We start from the raw sequence: 24,310 nt of genomic DNA on the forward strand, positions 1-24,310 counted from the left end.
CACTGTATTTGTGGAAAAACAAAGCAGAGTTAGGGAGGCTACACACACACACACACACACACAGCCACTGAATTGCCATCACTATGCAGGTCCCAAACCCAAGGTAGAATCTTTGGGGCCATTGGGTGTGGTATGGGCAGCAACTTGCTAGATCTGGAGGTATCTACCATAGCCAGAAACACTTTCAGTGGCCATGTCCAAAACTTACAGGATTCAGCACCCAGTGGTCATTTTAGCCCCAGGAGTGGCTGTGGCGATGGCTGCTACACAAGAAGGAGACTCCTCTACCTCCCAGAAGCTATACATGGCTGCCATATCTATTGGAGTCTCCTCCTTCCACATAGTGGACTATGTGACTTTTCAGCTGAAAGGATAGAATTCACAAATGTATGACAGTCCTGCTAATGCAAAATGTCTGCTCACATTAAGACAAAGCCATTTCACTGGAGAGTGCTTTCAAAGTGATTATAAACCCACATGCACAGTGTGTGAGCTGCTCTTTGTTGAACTGTTTCGGTTTCATCCAGACTCACCAGTATCTTCAGGGTGTTTCATTAAATAGTTAGATAACACTGAGTCATCCCATGATGAAATTTAGTGGAAGTGTCATCCAGAGAAGCTCAGCAAGGAACAAACCATGTACAACCGTCACACACAGGGAAGGGTACATCTGGGTAACGGGATTGCGGGACTCAGGATAATGGAGATGCATGAATGTCTGGGGATGTGGTTGCAGCACAATGCCAAGTTTATTTTAAAGGTTGCAACAGAGAAAAGAAGTAACAAATTAATCAAGAATCTATGAGAAGCAGTGTGGCCTACTTGGATAGTGCAGGGGCCTGGGAGTCTGAAGGACCCGGGTTCTAAACCGGGCTCTGCCACTTGTCTGCTGTGGGATCTTGGGCAAGTCACTTCACTTCTCTGGGCCTCAGTTACCTCATCCATAAAATGGGGACTAAGACACTGAGCCCCATGTGGGACAGGAACGGTGTTCAACCCAATTTGCTTGTATTCACCCCAGAACTTAGTAAAGTGCCTGAAACATAAAAAATGGAGCTTAAAAAATAGCACAGTTATTAGTATCATTGGCGGGGGGCGGGGGGGATTACACAGACCTCGTGGTTATCATGGACCTGGGGTAATCCATCAGAGGAAATAGCTCCAAAGGGGTGCATCTGACCATAGGAAACCACAAAACCTTAAGTGAAAACCTAACTGCTGTTCAGGGGAGGGGAAAGGGAATACTCTCAAAAAACACCAATAAATAACTATACAGAGTCCCTAAACCCCCTGCATTTTGTCATGGAGTCCCCGAGGCATCCCCATGAGTCGAGTCTGGGCCTACCACTCACCCGGTTTTGGGGTACCCTATAATCAGACCCAACACTAGTCTGCAGGAGCCTGATAAACCCTTGAGGGGGAGCAGATCAAGAGCCATGAGTCAGGGTAGATCCTGATTGGTTGGCTATCAAAAAGGGCCCCCTTTTTTCGAAGAACTCAGAAACTGCAGGAACAGAACATTTAACCACACAGGCAGGTGGTTTAACTAGCCCGTGAGGCCATATCTAAATGTTGCATATGGGGTCCTGAAATGGCAGCCTCTCTAAAATAGAGTCAGTCATGTCAGGCTAACAACAACACACAGTGAAAATAAATGACATCTATATCAGTCATCATTCATGAAGACAAATGTAACAGCAGATTTGTGTATTTATACATAACTTTGTAGATAACCTACCAGCTTTATTTTGTTTATTTTGCTTTAAGGGTCAGAGGCAGGGAATGTGTCTGTTTATTGTTGTACTGAACTCTTCCAAGTGCTGAATAGAGTGCTCCACACACAGTAAGCATTCAATAAATAACATTGAGTGGCTGACATGAACTCTAAATCATCTCATAGGAGTTGGAAGATTTAAACCCCTATATATCCTTCCATCAAGTCTTAGTCAACTTCCTTAACCATTTGGAAATGCACTGGGCCTTCTAGTAATGAACTTCCAACTGACAGCATTTGAAAGTTCTGCACTTACACTTTATTCTCCAATTGATGAATCATTTAAATAGCATCCACCAACCAATCAAGACTATTAGCATTCCAAAAGTGATCTTGATTGCCAATGAGCAGCACTTGGGGCTGCTCTGGGGGCTGGTTCCTTGGCCTCTAGCTGTATTTGAATGCATGTGGTGGTTCAGTTACCACATCCATGCTGATCAGAGCCTGCTTGCTCTGACATTCTTCTACAGTCACACACTTGGAATATCTTTGTTTGAACAATCCACTGTGTTAACATTATTTTGGCATTTTTTTTCCTGAATTTCCACATTGCAGGATTGTTGGACTAGCACACTACACTGCTCTTAGTCTCTCTTTTTACGTTGTTCCCACCTCAGAGAGTTGTAGTAATTTGTACACTGATGCTAATCCAATTAAATAATTATTTAATATCTTTGTTACAAAGGCCTCTTGAGCCACTATATTCTCCAATTATACAAATCCCTTCACTTTATATATTACTTCTCAACCTTGATTTTTAGTTTTTTATAGAATTTTTCTTCCTTGGGGATTTTGCTAAATCTACATTCATCAGAAAGTTCATTCCTAATTTGTAAGTGGTGGGACTCTTTTAGAGTTCTAGCAATATATAGTTCATCAATAATGTTTCCCATTTTTAGGATACTTTCATATGTAGGTGCTTCACTTTCTCTCTGAGATAGTAATTATTATTTCCATTCTAATTCATCAAGGATCTCTAATAAAGGAATAACATAAAAGGAACAGAAAGTGTGAGTCTCTATCTTCCATCACTTGACCACATTCTTTCTTTCTTTTGCTATATGAATTCCACATCTTAGGCATTATGATATAATGGATATGGCGTTATGCTTTTTTGTGCCATTGCTGATGCCTTGTTCTGGCTTAAAGGAAATGCATATTAATTAACAATAGCAGTTTTAGTCATAAAAATTTCTGTCGCTTAATCATTCAAATGTCATAGGTACTGTTCATTCTGGTAATTGCTTTAGCTTTAAAGGGATATATGACGCAGATATATTTATCAATCAAAGCAAGTAATAATGCAACACTTTACCTGCACAAAAGTTCATGAGTGGCAGCAGAATTACTAGTTTCCATAGCAACCTCATCTCCACTTTCCAAGGTCAAAAATTTATCTTGTCCAATCAGGAGTGAAAACTGTGCATCATCCAGTAACTACTCCAAGATTCTGTTCAAAATACCTAAAGAATAAGTACAAACAATCATATTTTGGTATGAGCATGAATTAATTTCAATTTTAAAAACATAATTATGTAAGATTCGAAGATGCTGTGGCACAAGGATGAAAGAATATATGCATATACATTAAATCTCAATTAATCCTATGTTCATTTAAAATACTGAAGTTGAGAATTTTGAATTCATATTTTGGATTAGCAGTCACTTGGACACTCAAAACTTTGGGTTAGTTATTTACAGTGAAATAAGCCATGATGGTTAATATTTTTAAATGTAACTGAAAAAAGTGAGTTTAGCATTGCATGAGTTTTTCATTTCCAGAAAATACTAAAGCTTGATTGTTTCCAGAAATGAAAATAAGAAATTAATCTAAGTGTACTAAGCCAAATTCCCCTCTATTCTAATATTGGAATTAAATTTCTCACTAGGTATATAGTAAGACAGCATTGAATACCCAAGATAAGACATGCAGGACAGTGTAGGTTAGAATATATTCTGTACATTCTTCTGTAGGTTATTTTCATTATTTCTAAACAGATATTTATGTATGTAAACTATTTTATAAATATTTTATCAATATTATTGAGAATATACTAATTAAGAAATATTACCCTTCCTAATATGAATCAACCAAAATGCATAACAGCATTATGAAATTCCTAAAAATCAATTTTTCATAGTCTTATCTTTCAGGTACAGAGCAAACTTTCCCAAGGGGTTTACATAACCATTTTCTCTAATTTCCTCTGACATTTCAGCTATCCTATGATAAATGAAATCAAGAGAAAGCGTCAGTTTGGCCTTTACTCCTAACGGAAGAACTAATAATAAGCTCATAAAGAGCTTATAAACACATAAAAATAGAGAACAAGCTCAGAAAAAGCTTATCATTTGATAAAATGGACATATGCAATTACAGGATCACTTGGGGAATCTTCAACTCTTGGAACAATATCCACTGATAAACAAAGAATGAGATATAATCTATGTCTAACACACAAACTAATTGCCTACTTCTCCTAGGATCTCCTGTGCTCACTCAATTCAAACCCTATGCACAGGATAAAGCCTCCACCAACCTTGAACAATATGGTCTGGCTGGGAGACAACATCCACCGGGTAGACCCAGCTGGCAGGGGCAACTGGTAATGGGTGAGGACTCCGTTAGAGCTTCTGGAAGACTGCGAAGCAGGAGGCAGAACTGAAAACACCAGAAGCTACAAATAGCAGAGGCAGCTGCACAACAAAAGACTATTTTGCCATGTGCTCAATATGGGAGGCATGGTAAGAGGCATATTTAGCTTTAAACACACCCTTGCCCACACAGAGACTCTAAATCAGTACCAGTGATGTCATCTTAAAAGGATAGTTATGTGTGCATGTTGCATATGTGGGTTGATATTTAAGTGAGCACATGTGGCTACTCATATTCATGTGGCTTGTCTAGTTCATTGTGGGTAGTGATTGTGTCTACCAACTCTATTGTGCTGTTATATTTTACTTTATATTTTATTTTTTAAGCTAACTGTGTATCTCCACCAAGAAGTATTCCCTAACACTCATTTCCCCACCTTATTCCCTCTCCCCTCTGTGTCTCCTATACTTTTGGCTGCATACCCCTTGAGCACAAAGACAGTCTTAGCCCATAGCCCTCATGTATAAGAGCTCTGCACACACTAAGCACTCAATAAATATTATTGATTAATTGATCATTCTTTATTGAGTTACTTCAGACATTTTCTCTAGGTTTCACTAGGCATCTTCAGGCTGAACATCTGCCTGGCTCTGCCTGGTTGTGCAGTCTTTTTCATTTTGAACTCCCTCCCCCTTCAGATTCATTCAGTCATATTTATTGAGTGGTTACTATGTGCAGAGCACTGTAGTAAGTGCTTGGTAGAGTACAATACAGCAATAAACAGAAATATTCCCTGCTGAGAGACTGCTGCTTTTCCCATCTTCAAAAGCTTTCTGAAATCTCACCTCCTCTGGGAAGTTTTCCCCAATTAATTTCCAACATTCCAGGTGGTCATCCCAACAGCAACCCTCAGCACTTAAGGATATTGGGTCGAATTTACGATTTATAGAGATCACGATTTATGTATGCCACTTATTCATTTGCTTATATATCTTTCCCTTTTTTAATGGTATCTGTTAAGTGCTCACTATGTGCCAGGCACTGTAATAAGTGTTGGGGTAGTTACAAGCTAATCCAGTTGGATACAGTTCATGTCCCACATGGGGCTCTCAGTCTTAATCCCCATTTTACAGATGAGGTAACTGAGGCACAGAGAAGTTAAGTGACTTGCCCAAGCCCTTCTGTAGCTATCAACTGTACCTCTGCAACTTTCACCTGATCCCTATATCTTCCAGTAAATTGTGTCTGTGTCTCCTCCCAATAAACTGTAAGTACAGTGAGGGCAGACCACATACATTTGACACCTGATGTCTCATAGATTCTCCAATTCTCCAGATCTTAAATTCTTTGAGGGCAGGGGCTGTGTCTACTAACTCTATTGTGGTATCCCAGTTACTTAGTAAAATGCTCTGTGAAGAGTAGGTGCTCAATAAACATGACTGGTTCTCAGAGTATTAAAGAACTATGGACGAGTCTTGGTCCTGAGACTTCAGGACCAAGGCCCTGGGATGAGGAATTGACTATTCAGAGCACACTTTAGGCAGTGGTCTAATGGAAAGAGCATGGAACTAAGACCCAGGAAACCCAATTTTAATCCCAGCTTTGCTACAGGCCTGTTGGGTGACTTTGGGCAAATTAACTACTCTGTGACCCAGTTTCCTCATCTACAAGTTGGGATAAAATAGATTGGGAGCCCATGTTGGGAAGGGATTAAGTCCAAGCTAATAACTGTGTATCTCCACCAAGAAGTATTCCCTCACACTCATTTCCCCACCTTAATCCCTCTCCACTCTGTGTCTCCTATACTCTTGGCTGCATACCCCTTGAGCACAAAGACAGTCTTAGCCCACAGCCCTCATGTATATATTTATCATTTTTTTATTGTCTGTCTCCCCCTGGAGACTGTAAACTCCTTGTGGGCAGCAAAAGTGTCTAACAACTCTATTGTTCTGTATTTTCCCAACCACTTAGTACTATGCTCTGTACACGGTAAGCACTTAATACCCTTGATTGATTGTCTTAGCATATAATAAGTGCCTAATAAATGTCATAATGATGACAGGATAGTGATTTGTGCAGCATCACTTGCATTTTCTGATCCCTGTCAGTCATGTTTTTATAATCCTCTAGACCATAAACTTCTTGTGGGCAGGCAATGTGTCTGCTAATTAATTAATTCATATATTCAATTGTATTTATTGAGCGCTTACTATTTGCAGAGCACTGTTTGAAGCGCTTGGGAGAGTACAATACAACAATAAACAGACACATTCCCTGCATACTGACAATTCAGAAATTGACTAGGCCAGAGGCAGGGCTCTAACTGGAGCTTAAAGTGTTCATTTTTTAGCCCTGAAATTTTGTCTATGCATATTAGTGAAAAAAGCAAGAGCTCTGTTATACCAGGAGCATCTCCAGGATACAGAATATACAGGGAAATAGCACAAATATTAAGGGAGAAAGTTCTTCTGAAACATTGGCATCTTCTCCTACATATATAGCCTGGATGGTAAATTATGGGAAAAGGGCTCGGGTCTCTTTGCTTTGTAGTGTATTATTCCTAATTGGACTTAATTCTCCCTCTGTCTCATGCAGAGATTTTATTAACTTCCAGAAGTGTGATACGCAAAGACAAAAACCTAAGATAAATACATTTTCAAATCAAATGAAATTCCTAAGAATAAACATATTTATTCCTCTTTAGCTTCTAATTGACCAGCTTCTAAGCACCTGGACATAACAAATCATAAACATAAAATCAATTTTCTTTAGGCAACCTAAGTATTTTACTTAAGGGTGACAGACACAATGGCCTTACTGGAAAGTAGGCACTTAATAATTTTTACAACAGCTTTCCACCACCAGCTTCCATGGGATTATTTACTATCAAGCTAAATCAAGAATGAATGAAAAAACTGAAATATTTATGGTCTGAGGAAATCTGGTTCAGACTAGAAACTCCCGTCTGCCATTAAATCAGGCCAAGTAGCAAGACAAATTGCACCATCTTACTCTTTGTTTTTCTGAATGTAATGCTATCACTTATGATAATTGTTGTGCCAGGCTTTGAAATAGGCCGCCATAATAGATGATAGATAAGTGGATATATATAACTCAGCATGGCTAATATGATCATTGAAAAACATTACTTCTTTTAATATAGGAGGGCTGATTACATGTTCAGTGGTTAACAGCATGAAGTGTATGCAAATATGTTTGTTACAAGGCAGGAAGCAAAATTTTTACTGCACACCCATTAGGGAGACAAAGCTATGGTGTTCAGCCATCAAAAGTGTTCTGCTTCAGTTGTCCTTTAGCTTGGGGAACAATTGGATCCTGGAAAATGCCCCAAACTGGCTGCCAAGAGATCAGGATGGTCTAGTGGACAGAGCAGGGGCCTGGGAAGCAGAAGGACCTGGGCTTTAATCCCAGCTCCACAGCTGCTATGTGACCTTGGGCAAGTCACTCCACTTTTCTGGGCCTCAGTTACCTCATCTGTAAAATGGGGATTATGACTGTGAGTCTCATGTGGGAAATAGACTGTGTCCAACCCGATGACCTTGTATATACTGCAACACTTAGAATGGTGCCTGGCACATAGTAAGCGCTTAACAAATACTATCATCATCATCATCATCGTCATCATCATCAGGATGCTAATTTGGCAGTCTTAGTGTACTCATCTGAAATATGGCGATAATAGTACCTCTGCCCTCATGTACCTGCCAGGGATTTTGTATCTGTGCTTAAGGGAACAGCTAGGTAGGATAGTTTAAAAACAAAACAGACAAAATAGACCAATTTGCTAAATTACTGTTTAATATAATTAGGAAGAACACAATTGAAACAACCTAATGTGAAAATTAAAGTTTTAATTTACTTGAAAGGAAAAGAGGAATGAAATATGTTAAATGGTCTGAATAAAATTTGTAAATGGGCTATAATCTGATAATAATCAATGCTTTAACCTGTATGTATTTGTTGTGTTGCCCCAACATCAACCATTAGTAAAAAATATGAATCTGTGAAGACACATTTGGATAAACAGGTCTATTCTCTTCTTCACATACCGGAAAATGTCTTCTGTATGCTTAGTGCTCTCATCATAAGAGTGCATAAGCACACCTAAGAGTGTATAAGCACACCTTACAAACTGACCACCTGGTCAAAGGCTCCAAATTTAAAGTAGCAATGAAACCAGTGTATCAAAAAGCAGCATCTAAGCTACCAAGAAGGCTAAGGGCTTAACAAGCACACCTAAGAGTGTATAAGCACACCTTACAAACTGACCACCTGGTGATATGCTCCAAATTTAAAGTAGCAATGAAACCAGTGTATCAAAAAGCAGCATCTAAGCTATTCATTCAATAGTATTTATTTATTTCATTCAATAGTATTTATTGAGTGCTTACTATGTGCAGAGCACTGTACTAAGCGCTTGGAATGAACAAGTCGGCAACAGATAGAGACAGTCCCTGCCGTTTGACAGGCTTACAGTCTAATCGGGGGAGACAGACAGACAAGAACAATGGCAATAAATACAGTCAAGGGGAAGAACATCTCGTAAAAACAATGGCAACTAAATAGAATCAAGGCGATGTACATTTCATTAACAAAATAAATAGGGTAATGAAAATATATACAGTTGAGCGGACGAGTACAGTGCTGAGGGGATGGGATGGGAGAGGGGGAGGAGCAGAGGGAAATGGGGGGAAAAGAGGGTTAAGCTGCAGAGAGGTGAAGGGGGGGGTGGTAGAGGGAGTAGAGGGAGAAGGGGAGCTCAGTCTGGGAAGGCCTCTTGGAGGAGGTGAGTTTTAAGTAGGGTTTTGAAGAGGGGAAGAGAATTAGTTTGGCAGAGGTGAGGAGGGAGGGCATTCCAGGACTGCGGGAGGACGTGGCCCAGGGGTCGACGGCGGGATAGGCAAGACCGAGGGACGGTGAGGAGGTGGGCGGCAGAGGAGCGCGGAGCATGCGGGGTGGGCAGTAGAAAGAGAGAAGGGAGGAGAGGTAGGAAGGGGGAAGGTGACGTAGAGCCTTGAAGCCTAGAGTGAGGAGTTTTTGTTTCGAGTGGAGGTTGATAGGCAACCACTGGAGGTGTTTAAGAAGGGGAGTGACATGCCCAGATCGTTTCTGCAGGAAGATGAGCCGGGCAGCGGAGTGAAGAATAGACTGGAGCGGGGCGAGAGAGGAGGAAGGGAGGTCAGAGAGAAGGCTGACACAGTAGTCTAGCCGGGATATAACGAGAGCCCGTAGCAGTAAGGTAGCCGTTTGGGTGGAGAGGAAAGGGCAGATCTTGGCGATATTGTAAAGGTGAAACCGGCAGGTCTTGGTGACGGATAGGATGTGTGGGGTGAACGAGAGAGACGAGTCAAGGATGACACCGAGATTGCGGGCCTGAGAGACGGGAAGGATGGTCGTGCCATCCACGGTGATACGGAAGTCTGGGAGAGGACCGGGTCTGGGAGGGAAGATGAGGAGCTCAGTCTTGCTCATGTTGAGTTTTAGGTGGCGGGCCGACATCCAGGTGGAGATGTCCTGGAGGCAGGAGGAGATGCGAGCCTGAAGGGAGGGGGAGAGGACAGGGGCGGAGATGTAGATCTGCATGTCATCTGCATAGAGATGGTAGTCAAAGCCGTGAGAGCGAATGAGTTCAGCAAGGGAGTGAGTGTAAATGGAGAACAGAAGAGGGCCAAGAACTGACCCTTGAGGAACTCCAACAGTTAAAGGATGGGAGGGGGAGGAGGCGCCAGCGAAGGAGACCGAGAAGGACCGGCCAGAGAGATAAGAGGAGAACCAGGAGAGGACGGAGTCCGTGAAGCCAAGGTGAGATAAGGTATGGAGGAGAAGGAGATGGTCAACAGTGTCAAAGGCAGCAGAGAGGTCAAGGAGGATTAGAATGGAGTAGGAGCCATTGGATATGGCAAGAAGGAGGTCATGGGTGACCTTAGAGAGAGCAGTCTCGGTAGAGTGGAGGGGACGGAAGCCAGATTGGAGGGGGTCCAGGAGAGAATGGGAGTTAAGGAATTCTAAGCAGTGATTCTAGACGACTCGTTCTAGGATTTTGGAAAGGAAGGGTAGTGGGGAGATAGGGCGATAACTGGACGGGGAAGTGGGGTCAAGAGCGGGTTTTTTTAGGATGGGGGAGACGTGGGCATGTTTAAAGGCAGAGGGGAAGGAGCCATTGGAGATTGAGTGGTTAAAAATAGAAGTTAAGGAAGGGAGGAGGGCAGGGGCGATGGTTTTAATAAGGTGAGAGGGAATGAGGTCCGAGGCGCAGGTGGAGGGGGTGGCACTTGCGAGGAGGGAGGAGATCTCCTCTGAGGATACTGCAGGGAAGGATAGAAAAGTAGGGGAAAGGGTTGGTGGGGGGGAGGGGAAAGGCGGAGGGGTGACTTTGGGGATCTCAGACCTGATTTTGTTGATTTTTGTAATGAAATAGGTGGCCAGATCATTGGGGGTGAGAGATAGGGGAGGGGAGGGAACAGGGGGCCTAAGGAGAGAGTTAAAGGTCCGGAACAATTGGCGGGGGTGACGGGCATGGGTGTCGATGAGGGAGGAGAAGAAGTTTTGCCTGGCGGAGGAGAGGGCAGAGTTAAGGTGGGAAAGGATAAATTTGAAGTGTGTGAGGTCGGCTTGGTGCTTGGACTTTCGCCAGCAGCGCTCAGCAGCTCGAGCATAGGAGCGTAGGAGGCGGACAGAGGAGGTGATCCAGGACTGTGGGTTAGTGGAGCCAGAGCAGCGGAGGGAAAGGGGGGCGAGAGAGTTGAGATGAGTAGAGAGGGTGGAAGATACCAAGAAGGCTAAGGGCTTAACAAACACCCCAATAATTAAGCTAAGAAATAAGCATGATCAGTGATGGGATGCCAAAACTGAATTAATCCAGCAACAACCGTACTTCCACCAAACTGAGAACTTTTACTAATCCCCAAGCCTATCACCCTACTCACACTATCCAAGCACTAGATATCACTTAAGAGTGAAGATGGAATGAACATCATTCCAGACCAAAAACTATTCTTGTTCAGGTGGGAAAAAAAACTCTATTGTGATCTTCCGGACAATCCTACCATCATTTAGGTGGAGCCCAGTCCACCCCCCCCCCCCCCCCCGCTCGGGCCCGGGGACATTGCGCTCCCCTTCTCGATCCTGGGGACATTGTGCTCCCCTTCTCGGCCCCAAGGACATTGTGTCCTCGGGGGACATTGTGTCCCCCTGCTCGGGCCCGGGGACATTGTGCTCCCCAACCGCTCCCCCACTCCGCCCGAGGCGGCCATTTTAGGAAGCCCCCACTCTGCCTGAGGCGGCCATTTTGGGAAGGCCTCACTCCCTCTTCCCTCTTGAGGTGATTCATCTCTCCCGCCCCCGCCCCGGGCGACGACGTCCTTGTTCTCACCATGTTACCTTACCTTAGCCGCCGCCTACGGCCGCCACCCACCCCGGACAACCTCAGGGCCCCCCCGCCGCCACAGGGTTATTTGGTCATGAGCTCTGGGACTCTCTCGGCTGCTGGCCGCTTGACTTTGAGTCTGATCGGGTAGGGTCGGCTCGTCCCCCGACCCTGGTCATCGCCTGCTTATTAACACTATTGTAGTGTGCCTTACTGTAGCATGTTGCTATATTTGCGATCTCGCTTTTTATTGTTTATTGTCGTCAGATTTTGAATTTGATCAGGTCGCCCCTTAATCGAGTCTACCCCCGACCCTGGTCATCACCCCTTTTATTAACACGACGATATTGTATCATACTGTATCATGTTGCTATATTAGCACCACTGTACTGTATCATATTGTATCATGTTGCTATATTACCGATTTCGTTATTACTGTTTATTGTCAGTGCTGCCACCCACCTCTCTGGCCTCGCCATGTCCCTCCTCCCCCCCTCCCCCCTCCCGCCCCTTCCTATCCTCCCCTTCCCCTTCCCCTTCCCCTCTCTCGCTCAGCTCTTTCCCGCTCTCTCCTCTGTCTCCTCCCCCCCTCCTCTCTCCCGCCCTAGAACCCCACTTTACCAGCGCTACCCCTCTTCCCCCTCCCCCTACTCTTCCCCCACCTAACCCCCTCTTCACCCCCTCCCCCTTCTCTCTTCCCCACCCACGCCCCATCCCAGTCCTCTTGTCCCACCGCCACCCCTCATCCCCCTCTCCTCGTCCAGGGCCCCGCCACCTCCTTCCCATCCAAACCCTCCCCTCCCCCCGCCCCTCCCCCCCTCCTCCCCTTGCACCCACAGCTACTTTCAAGTGTGGCCTCTGGAACCCCCGCTCTGTTACAGGCAAGCTACCTTTCATCCATGACCTTTTCCTCTCCCGCTCTCTCCTCCTCCTCGCCCTTTCGGAAACGTGGCTCTCTCCCGAAGACACGGTCTCCGCCGCCGCTCTCTCCAGCGGAGGCCTCTCCTTCTCCCACTCCCCCAGACTCACCGGTAAGGGAGGAGGCGTCGGCTTCCTCCTCTCGCCCCGATGCCGCTTCCGCACTATCCCTCCTCCCCCCTCCCTCTCCTTCCCCTCCTTCGAAGCCCATATCATTCGCCTCTACCACCCACTCCAGTTACTTGTCGCCGTCATCTACCGCCCTCCCGGTCCCACCTCCGACTTCTTCAACCACCTTGACCCCTTTCTCACCTTCCTTCTCTCCTTCTCTCTGCCCACTCTGATCCTTGGAGACTTCAACATCCATACGGATGTACCCGACGACTCCTCTGCCGCCCGCCTGCTATCCCTCCTCGACTCTGCCGACCTCCTTCTCCACCATACCGCGCCCACTCACCGACTCGGTCACACCCTCGATCTTGTCATCTCCTACCGCTGCACTATCTCCTCACTCACCAACTCTGAAATCCCTCTCTCGGACCATAACCTTCTCACCTGCCTCATCTCTCACACTCCCTCCCCCTGCAAATCTTCGCTACTGCCCCACAGAGACCTCCGCTCTCTCGATCCCATCCGTCTTTCCAATAGCATCTCGTCTCACCTTGCCGCCCTGTCCTCTCTTCCCACTCTCGACGATCAGGTCTCCGCTCTCAACTCCACCCTCACTACTCATCTCGACTCTCTCGCCCCCCTTTCCCTCCGCCGCTCTCGCGCCACTAACCCACAGCCCTGGATCACCTCCTCCGTCCGCCTCCTACGCTCCTATGCTCGAGCTGCTGAGCGCCGCTGGCGAAAGTCCAAGCACCAAGCCGACCTCACACACTTCAAATTTATCCTTTCCTGCCTTAACTCTGCCCTCTCCTCCGCCAGGCAAAGCTTCTTCTCCTCCCTCATCGACACCCATGCCCGTCACCCCCGCCGATTGTTCCGGACCTTTAACTCTCTCCTTAGGCCCCCTGTTCCTCCCCCTCCCCCATCTCTCACCCCTAATGATCTGGCCACCTATTTCCTCACGAAAATCAACACGATCAGGTCTGAGCTCCCCAAAGTCACCCCTCCGCCTCTCCCCTCCCCCCCAACAACCCCCTCCCCTACTTTCCCATCCTTCCCTGCAGTATCCTCAGAGGAGATCTCCTCCCTCCTCGCAAGTGCCACCCCCTCCACCTGCGCCTCGGACCCCATTCCCTCTCACCTTCTTAAAACCATCGCCCCTGCCCTCCTCCCTTCCTTAACTTCTATTTTTAACCACTCAATCTCCAAGGGCTCCTTCCCCTCTGCCTTCAAACACGCCCACGTCTCCCCCATCCTAAAAAAAACCCGCTCTTGACCCCACTTCCCCCTCCAGTTATCGTCCTATCTCCCTACTACCCTTCCTTTCCAAAATCTTAGAACGAGTCGTCTACAATCGATGCCTAGAATTCCTTAACTCCCATTCTCTCCTAGACCCCCTCCAATCTGGCTTCCGTCCCCTCCACTCTACCGAGACTGCTCTCTCTAAGGTCACCCATGACCTCCTTCTTGCCAAATCCAATGGCTCCTACTCCATTCTGATCCTCCTTGACCTCTCTGCTGCCTTTGACACTGTCGACCATCCCCTCCTCCTCCGTACCTTATCTCACCTTGGCTTCACGGACTCTGTCCTCTCCTGGTTCTCCTCTTACCTCTCTGGCCGATCATTCTCGGTCTCCTACGCTGGAGCCTCCTCCCCCTCCCATCCTTTAACTGTTGGAGTTCCTCAAGGGTCAGTTCTTGGCCCTCTTCTGTTCTCCATTTACACTCACTCCCTCGGTGAACTCATCCGCTCTCACGGCTTTGACTACCATCTCTACGCAGATGACACGCAGATCTACATCTCCGCCCCTGTCCTCTCCCCCTCCCTTCAGGCTCGCATCTCCTCCTGCCTCCGGGACGTCTCCACCTGGATGTCTGCCCACCACCTAAAACTCAACATGAGCAAGACTGAGCTCCTCATCTTCCCTCCCAAGCCCGGCCCGCTCCCAGACTTCTCCATCACCGTGGATGGCACGACCATCCTTCCCGTCCCGCAGGCCCGCAATCTCGGTGTCATCCTTGACTCGTCCCTCTCGTTCACCCCACACATCCTATCCGTTACCAAGACCTGCCGGTTTCACCTCTACAATATCGCCAAGATCCGCCCTTTCCTCTCCACCCAAACGGCTACCTTACTATTACGGGCTCTCGTTATATCCCGGCTAGACTACTGTGTCAGCCTTCTCTCTGACCTCCCTTCCTCCTCTCTCGCCCCGCTCCGGTCTATTCTTCACTCCGCTGCCCGGCTCATCTTCCTGCAGAAACGATCTGGGCATGTCACTCCCCTTCTTAAACAACTCCAGTGGTTGCCTATCGACCTCCGCTCCAAACAAAAACTCCTCACTCTAGGCTTCAAGGCTCTCCACCACCTTGCCCCTTCCTACCTCTCCTCCCTTCTCTCTTTCTACCGCCCACCCCGCACGCTCCGCTCCTCTGCCGCCCACCTCCTCGCCGTCCCTCGGTCTCGCCTATCCCGCCGTCGACCCCTGGGTCACGTCCTCCCGCGGTCCTGGAACACCCTCCCTCCTCACCTCCGCCAAACTGATTCTCTTTCCCTCTTCAAAACCTTACTTAAAAATCACCTCCTCCAAGAGGCCTTCCCAGACTGAGCTCCTCTTCCCCCTCTACTCCCTCTGCCATCCCCCCTTTACCTCTCCGCAGCTAAAGCCTCATTTTCCCCTTTTCCCTCTGCTCCTCCACCTCTCCCTTCCCATCCCCACAGCACTGTACCCGTCCGCTCAACTGTATATATTTTCGTTACCCTATTTATTTTGTTAATGAATTGTACATCGCCTTGATTCTATTTAGTTGCCATTGTTTTTACGAGATGTTCTTCCCCTTGACGCTGTTTAGTGCCATTGTTCTTGTCTGTCCGTCTCCCCCGATTAGACTGTAAGCCCGTCAAACGGCAGGGACTGTCTCTATCTGTTGCCGACTTGTTCATCCCAAGCGCTTAGTACAGTGCTCTGCACATAGTAAGCGCTCAATAAATACTATTGAATGAATAATTTGAAGCCTTCCAACACAAGGCACAATGTGAAACCATGACCTTCAATTTTTGAGTAATTTACTACTCCTGTAAGAGGTATGAAAATTATTAAGCACTCAGAGCTGATGGCAGCCCTGTAATAATCTACAAGAAGGGAAACATCTAATGCTCAGATTTGAAGGGTTTTCACAGGACTTCAGAAGTGCCACCAAAATCATCAGACTCAGGAAGAAAGGAGAGAGACTTGATAAATAAATGAGGAAATTACCATAATATCTCACTGCTTTCCATTGCCGTAATATTCTAATCGGAATCCTCTTGGACAGACAACTGAAAAGAAACATGTCCTAGTGGAAAGATCACAGATCTGGAAGTTAGAAGATCTGGGTTTTAATCCTAGCTCTGCCACTTGCCTGTTGTATGATCTTGGGAAAGTCACTACACTTCTCTATACCTCAGTTTCCTCATCTGTAAAATGGAGATAAAATACCTATTCTCCTGCCTACTTAAACTGTGAGTCTAGTGTGGGACACGGACTGTGTCTGGCCTGATTATCTTTTTATCCTGAACTGACAGTGCTTGGAATATAATAAGTACTTAGCAAACACCACATATGTGCTACCTAAATCAAAATGTGTTATGTTAGGCTGTGTCTAATCTGATAAAACTTTCATCTACCCCAGCTCTTAGAACACAGTCCTTGATGCATAATAAGCACTTAGAAAATACCATAAAAAAATTTTCATCTGAAGCCATATTAGGTGTGATCTTCGCATACCAACAAAACTGCAGAAATCAGTGGTAAGCTCTGGGCTTTAGCAACTAACCCTTTCTAACTCTATCCACATCCGGTTGGGATAATGAAAGTGTGCTAGGTCCATCTTAATCCATCTATTTTATGTCACCAACAAACGTGGAAGTTTGAGTTAGAATATGCTTTGAATTGAGATACTCTTTCAACTCAATCAATTTCAATCCATCACCATTACTTACTGAGCACTTACTTAGCTCTTGAGCACATTCAATAGAGTTGATAGACCTGATCCTGGCCCATAAGGAGTGTACAGTCTAGCGGAAGAAACTAGTGGGGAAAGTATCGTTGAAAGTCTTGGAGACAGTCTTCTATGCATCGGTGATTATACTTCTAAGACAGCCTTAGCAAGGAGATAAACAATAATATAAGCAGGTGATTATGAATCACTTTTCAGAATTGGCACAGTGCTAGGGGCTGGCAATAAGCCTAAAGGCAATCTAGGTTAAGTACTAGTCCTACACATACCCAAAGATTTTCTTTAGCAACAGAATGTAATGCTGACACCAAATTCTACTCCCTTGGCGGTACATTATTCAACAATGCCTGCAGAGACAAAGCATAAAAGCAAATCAAGAAGGTCAGATGGATGGACAGACCTTGTCTGCAATGGGAAATCAAGCGTCATATCAAATTGAAGTTTGATAAAGCTCTGTTTGTGTCTAACCTACTGTATGCCTTCAAGACCTGAACCAGCTCCATGAGCAGTTTCACCAGGGTCACCAATGAGCCCTAGTTAGTGTGAATGGGCAGGACAAGGTCACCAACAATGAGGTATCAGAACACAGGCAGCTCACCAGTCCTGGGGCAATTTTCACAACAATAATTTTCACAACAATATGTCCTACTCAAAAAAGTAGGACATATGAGAAGAATGTCCCCAGCAGGATTCCGAAGCAGTTTCTGATGATGGTACTTATTAATTACTTACTATGTGCCAAGCACTGTTCTAAGCGCTGGAATAGATACAAAGCTATTATGTTGTCCCACGTGGGGTCCACGGTCTTAATCCTCATTTTACAGATGAGGCAACTGAGGCCGAGAGAAGTGAAGTGACTTGCCCACAGTCACACAGCTGACAAGTGGTGGAGCCGTGATTAGAACCCACCACCTCTAACTCCCGTGCCAGGGCTTTTTCCACTCATAAGGAAAATTTGCAAGCAGGAAGGGCAGAACAAACATTTTCAACACACCATGAATCATAGCCTCATGCACTGCAACAGAACGTGGGCATACGGGAGACAGTGGTAGCAGACAGATTATCCTGGCATGCAGCAATCAGGAAACTAGTTTTGAGCACTGAGCAGGGACTTCGGGAAGATCAAAACATTAAATGGCAATTTGAAAAAATCCAGGCCCTGCAAATGGCAAACACATCACTAAAGCCTATAGCTCTGTGTATACAATGTGGATTGGATTTCCAGTCATGCATCCACCTTTACAACCACATCCACACGGAAGGCTAGAATCTCATGGGTAGTTGCATCAGCTTCAAAAATGGAGTTCAGCTCTCTATGTAGACATTCATGTATGTAGCAGTCAGTTGTGCCTGGCTACAGCTGGGGAAAGAGTTGAATATATGCAACAGTACCGCAAAAAAAAAGGGTAAGGTATTCATTCATTCAATAGTATTTATTGAGCGCTTACTATGTGCAGAGCACTGTACTAAGCGCTTGGAATGAACAAGTCGGCAACAGATAGAGACAGTCCCTGCCGTTTGACAGGCTTACAGTCTAATCGGGGGAGACAGACAGACAAGAACAATGGCAATAAAGAGTCAAGGGGAAGAACATCTCGTAAAAACAATGGCAACTAAATAGAATCAAGGCGATGTACATTTCATTAACAAAATAAATAGGGTAATGAAAATATATACAGTTGAGCAGACGAGTACAGTGCTGAGGGGACGGGAAGCGAGAGGGGGAGGAGCAGAGGGAAATGGGGGGAAAAGAGGGTTAAGCTGCGGTGAGGTGAAGGGGGGGGTGGTAGAGGGAGTAGAGGGAGAAGGGGAGCTCAGTCTGGGAAGGCCTCTTGGAGGAGGTGAGTTTTAAGTAGGGTTTTGAAGAGGGGAAGAGAATTAGTTTGGCAGAGGTGAGGAGGGAGGGCATTCCAGGACCGCGGGAGGAAGTGGCCCAGGGATCGACGGCGGGATAGGCGAGACCGAGGGATGGTGAGGAGGTGGGCGGCAGAGGAGCGGAGCGTGCGGGGTGGGCGGTAGAAAGAGAGAAGGGAGGAGAGGTAGGAAGGGGCAAGGTGATGTAGAGCCTCGAAGCCTAGAGTGAGGAGTTTTTGTTTGGAGCGGAGGTTGATAGGCAACCACTGGAGGTGTTTAAGAAGGGGAGTGACATGCCCAGATCGTTTCTGCAGGAAGATGAGCCGGGCAGCGGAGTGAAGAATAGACTGGAGCGGGACGAGAGAGGAGGAAGGGAGATCAGAGAGAAGGCTGACACAGTAGTCTAGCCGGGATATAACGAGAGCCCGTAGCAGTAAGGTAGCCGTTTGGGTCGAGAGGAAAGGGCGGATCTTGGCGATATTGTAAAGGTGAAACCGGCAGGTCTCGGTAACAGATAGGATGTGTGGGGTGAACGAGAGAGACAAGTCAAGGATGACACCGGGATTGCGGGCCTGAGAGATGGGAAGGATGGTCGTGCCATCCACGGTGATACGGAAGTCTGGGAGAGGACCGGGTTTGGGAGGGAAGATGAGGAGCTCAGTCTTGCTCATGTTGAGTTTTAGGTGGCGGGCCGACATCCAGGTGGAGACGTCCAGGAGGCAGGAGGAGATGCGAGCCTGAAGGGAGGGGGAGAGGACAGGGGCGGAGATGTAGATCTGCGTGTCATCTGCGTAGAGATGGTAGTCAAAGCCGTGAGAGCGAATGAGTTCAGCAAGGGAATGAGTGTAAATGGAGAACAGAAGAGGGCCAAGAACTGACCCTTGAGGAACTCCAACAGTTAAAGGATGGGAGGGGGAGGAGGCGCCAGCGAAGGAGACCGAGAAGGACCGGTCAGAGAGATACGAGGAGAACCAGGAGAGGACGGAGTCCGTGAAGCCAAGGTGAGATAAGGTATGGAGGAGGAGGGGATGGTCGACAGTGTCAAAGGCAGCAGAGAGGTCAAGGAGGATGAGAATGGAGTAGGAGCCATTGGATTTGGCAAGAAGGAGGTCATGGGTGACCTTAGAGAGAGCAGTCTCGGTAGAGTGGAGGGGACGGAAGCCAGATTGGAGGGGGTCCAGGAGAGAATGGGAGTTAAGGAATTCTAAGCAGCGATTGTAGACGAGCCGTTCTAGGATTTTGGAAAGGAAGGGTAGTAGGGAGATAGGGAGATAACTGGAGGGGGAAGTGGGGTCAAGAGCGGGTTTTTTTAGGATGGGGGAGACGTGGGCATGTTTAAAGGCAGAGGGGAAGGAGCCATTGGAGATTGAGTGGTTAAAAATAGAAGTTAAGGAAGGGAGGAGGGCAGGGGCGATGGTTTTAATAAGGTGAGAGGGAATGGGGTCCGAGGCGCAGGTGGAGGGGGTGGCACTTGCGAGGAGGGAGGAGATCTCCTCTGAGGATACTGCAGGGAAGGATGGGAAAGTAGGGGAGAGGGTTGGTGGGGGGGAGGGGAGAGGCGGAGGGGTGACTTAGGGGAGCTCAGACCTGATTGTGTTGATTTTTGTGATGAAATAGGTGGCCAGATCATTGGGGGTGAGAGATGGGGGAGGGGGAGGAACAGGGGGCCTAAGGAGAGAGTTAAAGGTCCGGAACAATTGGCGGGGGTGACGGGCATGGGTGTCGATGAGGGAGGAGAAGAAGTTTTGCCTGGCGGAGGAGAGGGCAGAGTTAAGGCAGGAAAGGATAAATTTGAAGTGTGTGAGGTTGGCTTGGTGCTTGGATTTTCGCCAGGAGCGCTCAGCAGCTCGAGCATAGGAGCGTAAGAGGCAGACAGAGTAGGTGATCCAGGGCCACTTCTGCTCCCCAGAGGGTTTTGCTGTGACAGAAATGATGACAGAAATGGGAGGGGAGGCTATACTATATCATTTGCTGTTTCTCATTAACTGTTGCTACTGCAGTTCTCTGCCCATAAGTGGGTACGTTGGACTCAGTTTCCAAACTTTGAGGGTATTGGAGTGTGTGAGTAGTTGTATGTATGTGTATCTGGGTATGGAAATGTCTCTGTGTCGGTGTTTGTAATTGTGTAGCCCTGCTTTTGTGGTTTATACTCTTGCTTCCACAAATAGGGGAGTGTCGGCTTGGGTTATGCCATCAGTAGTGAAGGTTTCTGAGTAAAGAACCTTTTAAGACATTCCACAAGGTGGACAGGCATGGCAAGAATCCTGAGAGATAACTGGCTAACTTGGTTATGGTGCACTCCGGCCCAGAATCAGCACTATTTTGCAGTCACTCCTGTTGGTAGTGGGTTTTGCACGTAAAAAAGCCCAAAAAACCAAACCAAAACAAGAACAACCTTTGCATAGGCCACTGCATACCTGCCCATCTACTAGCTCAATGCAGTCTGTGCCTCAGCTGGACCTTGATTGATAGGGACAGAAGAGTGGGAGAGGTGATGTGCACATCACTAGCACAATAATCAATCCCTTTGCACAGGTTCTCGGTCCTAAAGCCTCAGAAAGTCTGTCATTTTTGTTGGGAGACTCCATCGTCATCAACATTAGGAATGTATGTGAGAAGATCTACTGGGAAGTTTTTCTCTTTCCGTTTCCTTTTATGGCATCTTCCTCCCTTTCTATGCTTTGACCTTTAGCCCCACCTTCTAGATGCCCCACTAACCCCCGCCTCCTGCCCCACTTGGACCGCCATAAAATATGGTCAACTTATCCGATCTCCAAAATATCCTAAATTTCCCAGCAGTGGGCTATGCGGACTTCAGAAAAGATCTGATTGCCTTTGGAACAGACTCAGCTGGCTGCCAAAACTGCTACCCTGCATCTGCTCATGGTTAATGTCACTGCTACTTAGAAAGACAAAGGAAAAAAAAATGGAAAGATATGTCTCTGAGAACAGGGAACCCTATATACCTCAGTCTGTAAGTATCCTTTCCCTCTTGAGAGTTAGAGATAAAGTGATTGGAGGTTTGTTCCATGATGAACAAGATACCCATGTTCAATACTTGTGTAAAATGAAGTTACTGACCCTGATGAAAAATAAGAAAAGGTGTGAAGAGGTCCAAATCAAGTCTTCAATGTCTCATAATTTGGATATCCTTCATAGTTATCATCTCCAGCCCCAGCACCTGCTGTCCATCCTCTCACCTTCCACCCCTTCAGCCCCCAAAAGTGAGGAGATAAAGCAAATATGTGTTTTCATGTTTATTCAGTTGAATTTATTTTCAGCTCCTTGCCATTTTGCCTGCAGCAGGTCCTATTATTAATATACCCAGATCTGCCAAGCCACAGTCTGTGAACTCAGCTTTATCTTGTACCCAAGTGGTCGCAATTCACCTAAGGTGACGAGGGTGACTAGGAGGGCACAGAGGTGGCTAAAGATGCTATAAGGTCCGGCAATGGGAGCGGGAGTGGGTATAAATAGGGGAAGTACATAAAGTCAGAGGTTGCTACAAGCCAGAATCTTGCTTCTCTTCATTCAAATGTGGCAGTGCTAACAGGGTGGGGGTAAAACTGCAAGACAACTGGCCTCTGCAAAGTTTTGGGCTCGAGAACCACACGGACACGGCCCCTCGCTCTAGGTGTTCAGGCACATAGCTACAAAGTTGACTTAAGTGTTACCATTATCCACTCGACATCTGTATATAGACACACATATACACTTTCAAGTTCCAGAAGCTTTAACATTCAATAACAGTGCAATTTGCAGTCTGGGTCTTGAGAGGGGGGGAAAAAAATCAATAACTTCAGTAACTCTAGGGACCCAAATAATCGTATCGGTGCTGAAAAGTAAAAGCGATTCTCTATATGGGGAGAAACAACAGCATCATAATAAATGGCTTGAGAATTAGGTAGCCACTGAATTAGCCATTTTGAACCACAACACATAATTTTCTGGAGTGGGGTTTCATGAGGTCTTGGTGACAGGAATGTCAGGGATTCCTTCTCTGAGAGTTTTCATTCATCCTTGCCCACCTTGATTTCTTTCCACAACACCATGGGACTTAATAAAATAGCATTTTCAAAACTTCTCGAAAACTCCTCCAACTCCCAAAACTCGAAAACTCTTCAACCGGCAATGGGACTTTTAACTTCCCCTGGTGCAAGAAGGTAACCAAAAGGAAGAGACAGACTAAGAAATGGAAAAGGGGTCTGATTGGAAAGGCTTTGTCTGAGTTACTATTATGCGGTCTAGAATGGAAACGCACATTGATCAGGAGAATTTCCCTCCACATGTCACTCCTGTAAAAAAAATAATCTTCGCTGAACATTTTCCTCCTTCCTCAGAGTTTTCTGTGACTGTCTAGGAGCAGGGATTCAATCAAATTATCTTAGCCCTAGTCTTGAAGAGTTTGCAAATTCCTTTCCCTATGCATGAGAAGCTCCAGTCTTGCCCACACAGACTTCTGAATGAAAAGTGATACTTGGGCAGAACTGATTTCTCTGGATCTCAGTTGCAAACAGATTTAGAACATGGATGAGTAGAGAGTAAGACACTGGAGTTTCAGGGATATACACAATAAATACACTTACCGTATACATTACAATTAATATATTTTTCTTTCAAAATCACTTTTCTTCAGCCACCCTGAAGTAAGCAATAGTATGTCCCAGCCAGGGTTGTATTTTGGCACAATATTGTTCCTGATCTCTATATTGCTACCTGGGGACTTGATTTGCAGACATCTAATGTGAATTTTCTCATGAATGCCAATGATATACAGCTACATTTTTCTTTCCAACTTCACATCCCCCAGGCATTCTCAGTGCTCGCTGAATATGTCCCAGATACCCCCAAGTAGATGAATAACAATTGTTTGTAACTGAAGGTAGAAAAGGCAAAGGGCATTTGTTACCTTGTGTGCTTTAGCAACATTGATAGAGTGCTTACTGCTCATTTCTAAAAAGATTGCAGCTTAGGGATCTGCTGAAAAATAGTCACCTGCTCTTAGCCTAAATCTTTCTTGTGGTTCCTGGATGCTGATGGACTTGGATCTTTTCTTGTCGCCCCCTGAAATGGGTCACGATCCATTTTAGCGTCTATGGATACACGGGCATGAAAGGAGGGAAATAGTCTCCTTATTCCTATTCAAATGCAGAAGAAAGATTCCAGCTGCCTTCCTGACTTAAGGGACTCATCTCCCTTCAGTGCACGTTCATGACTTGCATTAGTCAAAGGCACTAAAGACCAAACTTTTCTTTTAGCATGAGGTTTCCCACACCATCGTATATCCAAGAGCACAATTTGGTTCATAAAAGGCAGTCATTCACTCCTGTAGAAGCACTTGATCCCTAGAGAAGCAGCATGGCCTAGTGGAAAGAGCACAGACCTAGGAGCCAAAGGACCTGGGTTTAATCCTGGCTCTGCCAATGGCTTGTTGTGTGATTTAGGACAAGTCACTTAACTTCTCTGTGCTTCAGTTACCTCATGTGTCAGATGGGCGTAACTCCTCCTCTCTTCACCTGTGTCCAATCTGATAAATGTGTATCTATTCCAGAGCTTAGAACAATGCTTGACACACGAGCCTTAACAAATACTGTAAAAAATATCACCTGCAGCAGTCTCTGGCTGAATTTATGAATAATAATAATGACAATAATGGTATTTTTAAATACTA

At 46.1% G+C, this 24,310-nt stretch overlaps 1 protein-coding gene across 1 annotated transcript in view; it reads right to left on the minus strand.

Moving 5' to 3' along the window:
• CNTN6 (contactin 6) overlaps positions 1-24,310 on the minus strand; it is a 361,761-nt gene that overhangs the window by 302,850 nt on the left and 34,601 nt on the right. Inside the window, exon 2 of the mRNA XM_029049898.2 lies at positions 3,090-3,237. Coding sequence (XP_028905731.1) covers positions 3,090-3,144 — 55 coding nt within the window. The 5' untranslated portion in view covers positions 3,145-3,237. The remainder of the gene's footprint in view (positions 1-3,089; positions 3,238-24,310) is intronic.

This window comes from Ornithorhynchus anatinus, chromosome X1 (assembly GCF_004115215.2).
Source record: "Ornithorhynchus anatinus isolate Pmale09 chromosome X1, mOrnAna1.pri.v4, whole genome shotgun sequence".
Lineage (NCBI taxonomy): Eukaryota > Metazoa > Chordata > Mammalia > Monotremata > Ornithorhynchidae > Ornithorhynchus > Ornithorhynchus anatinus.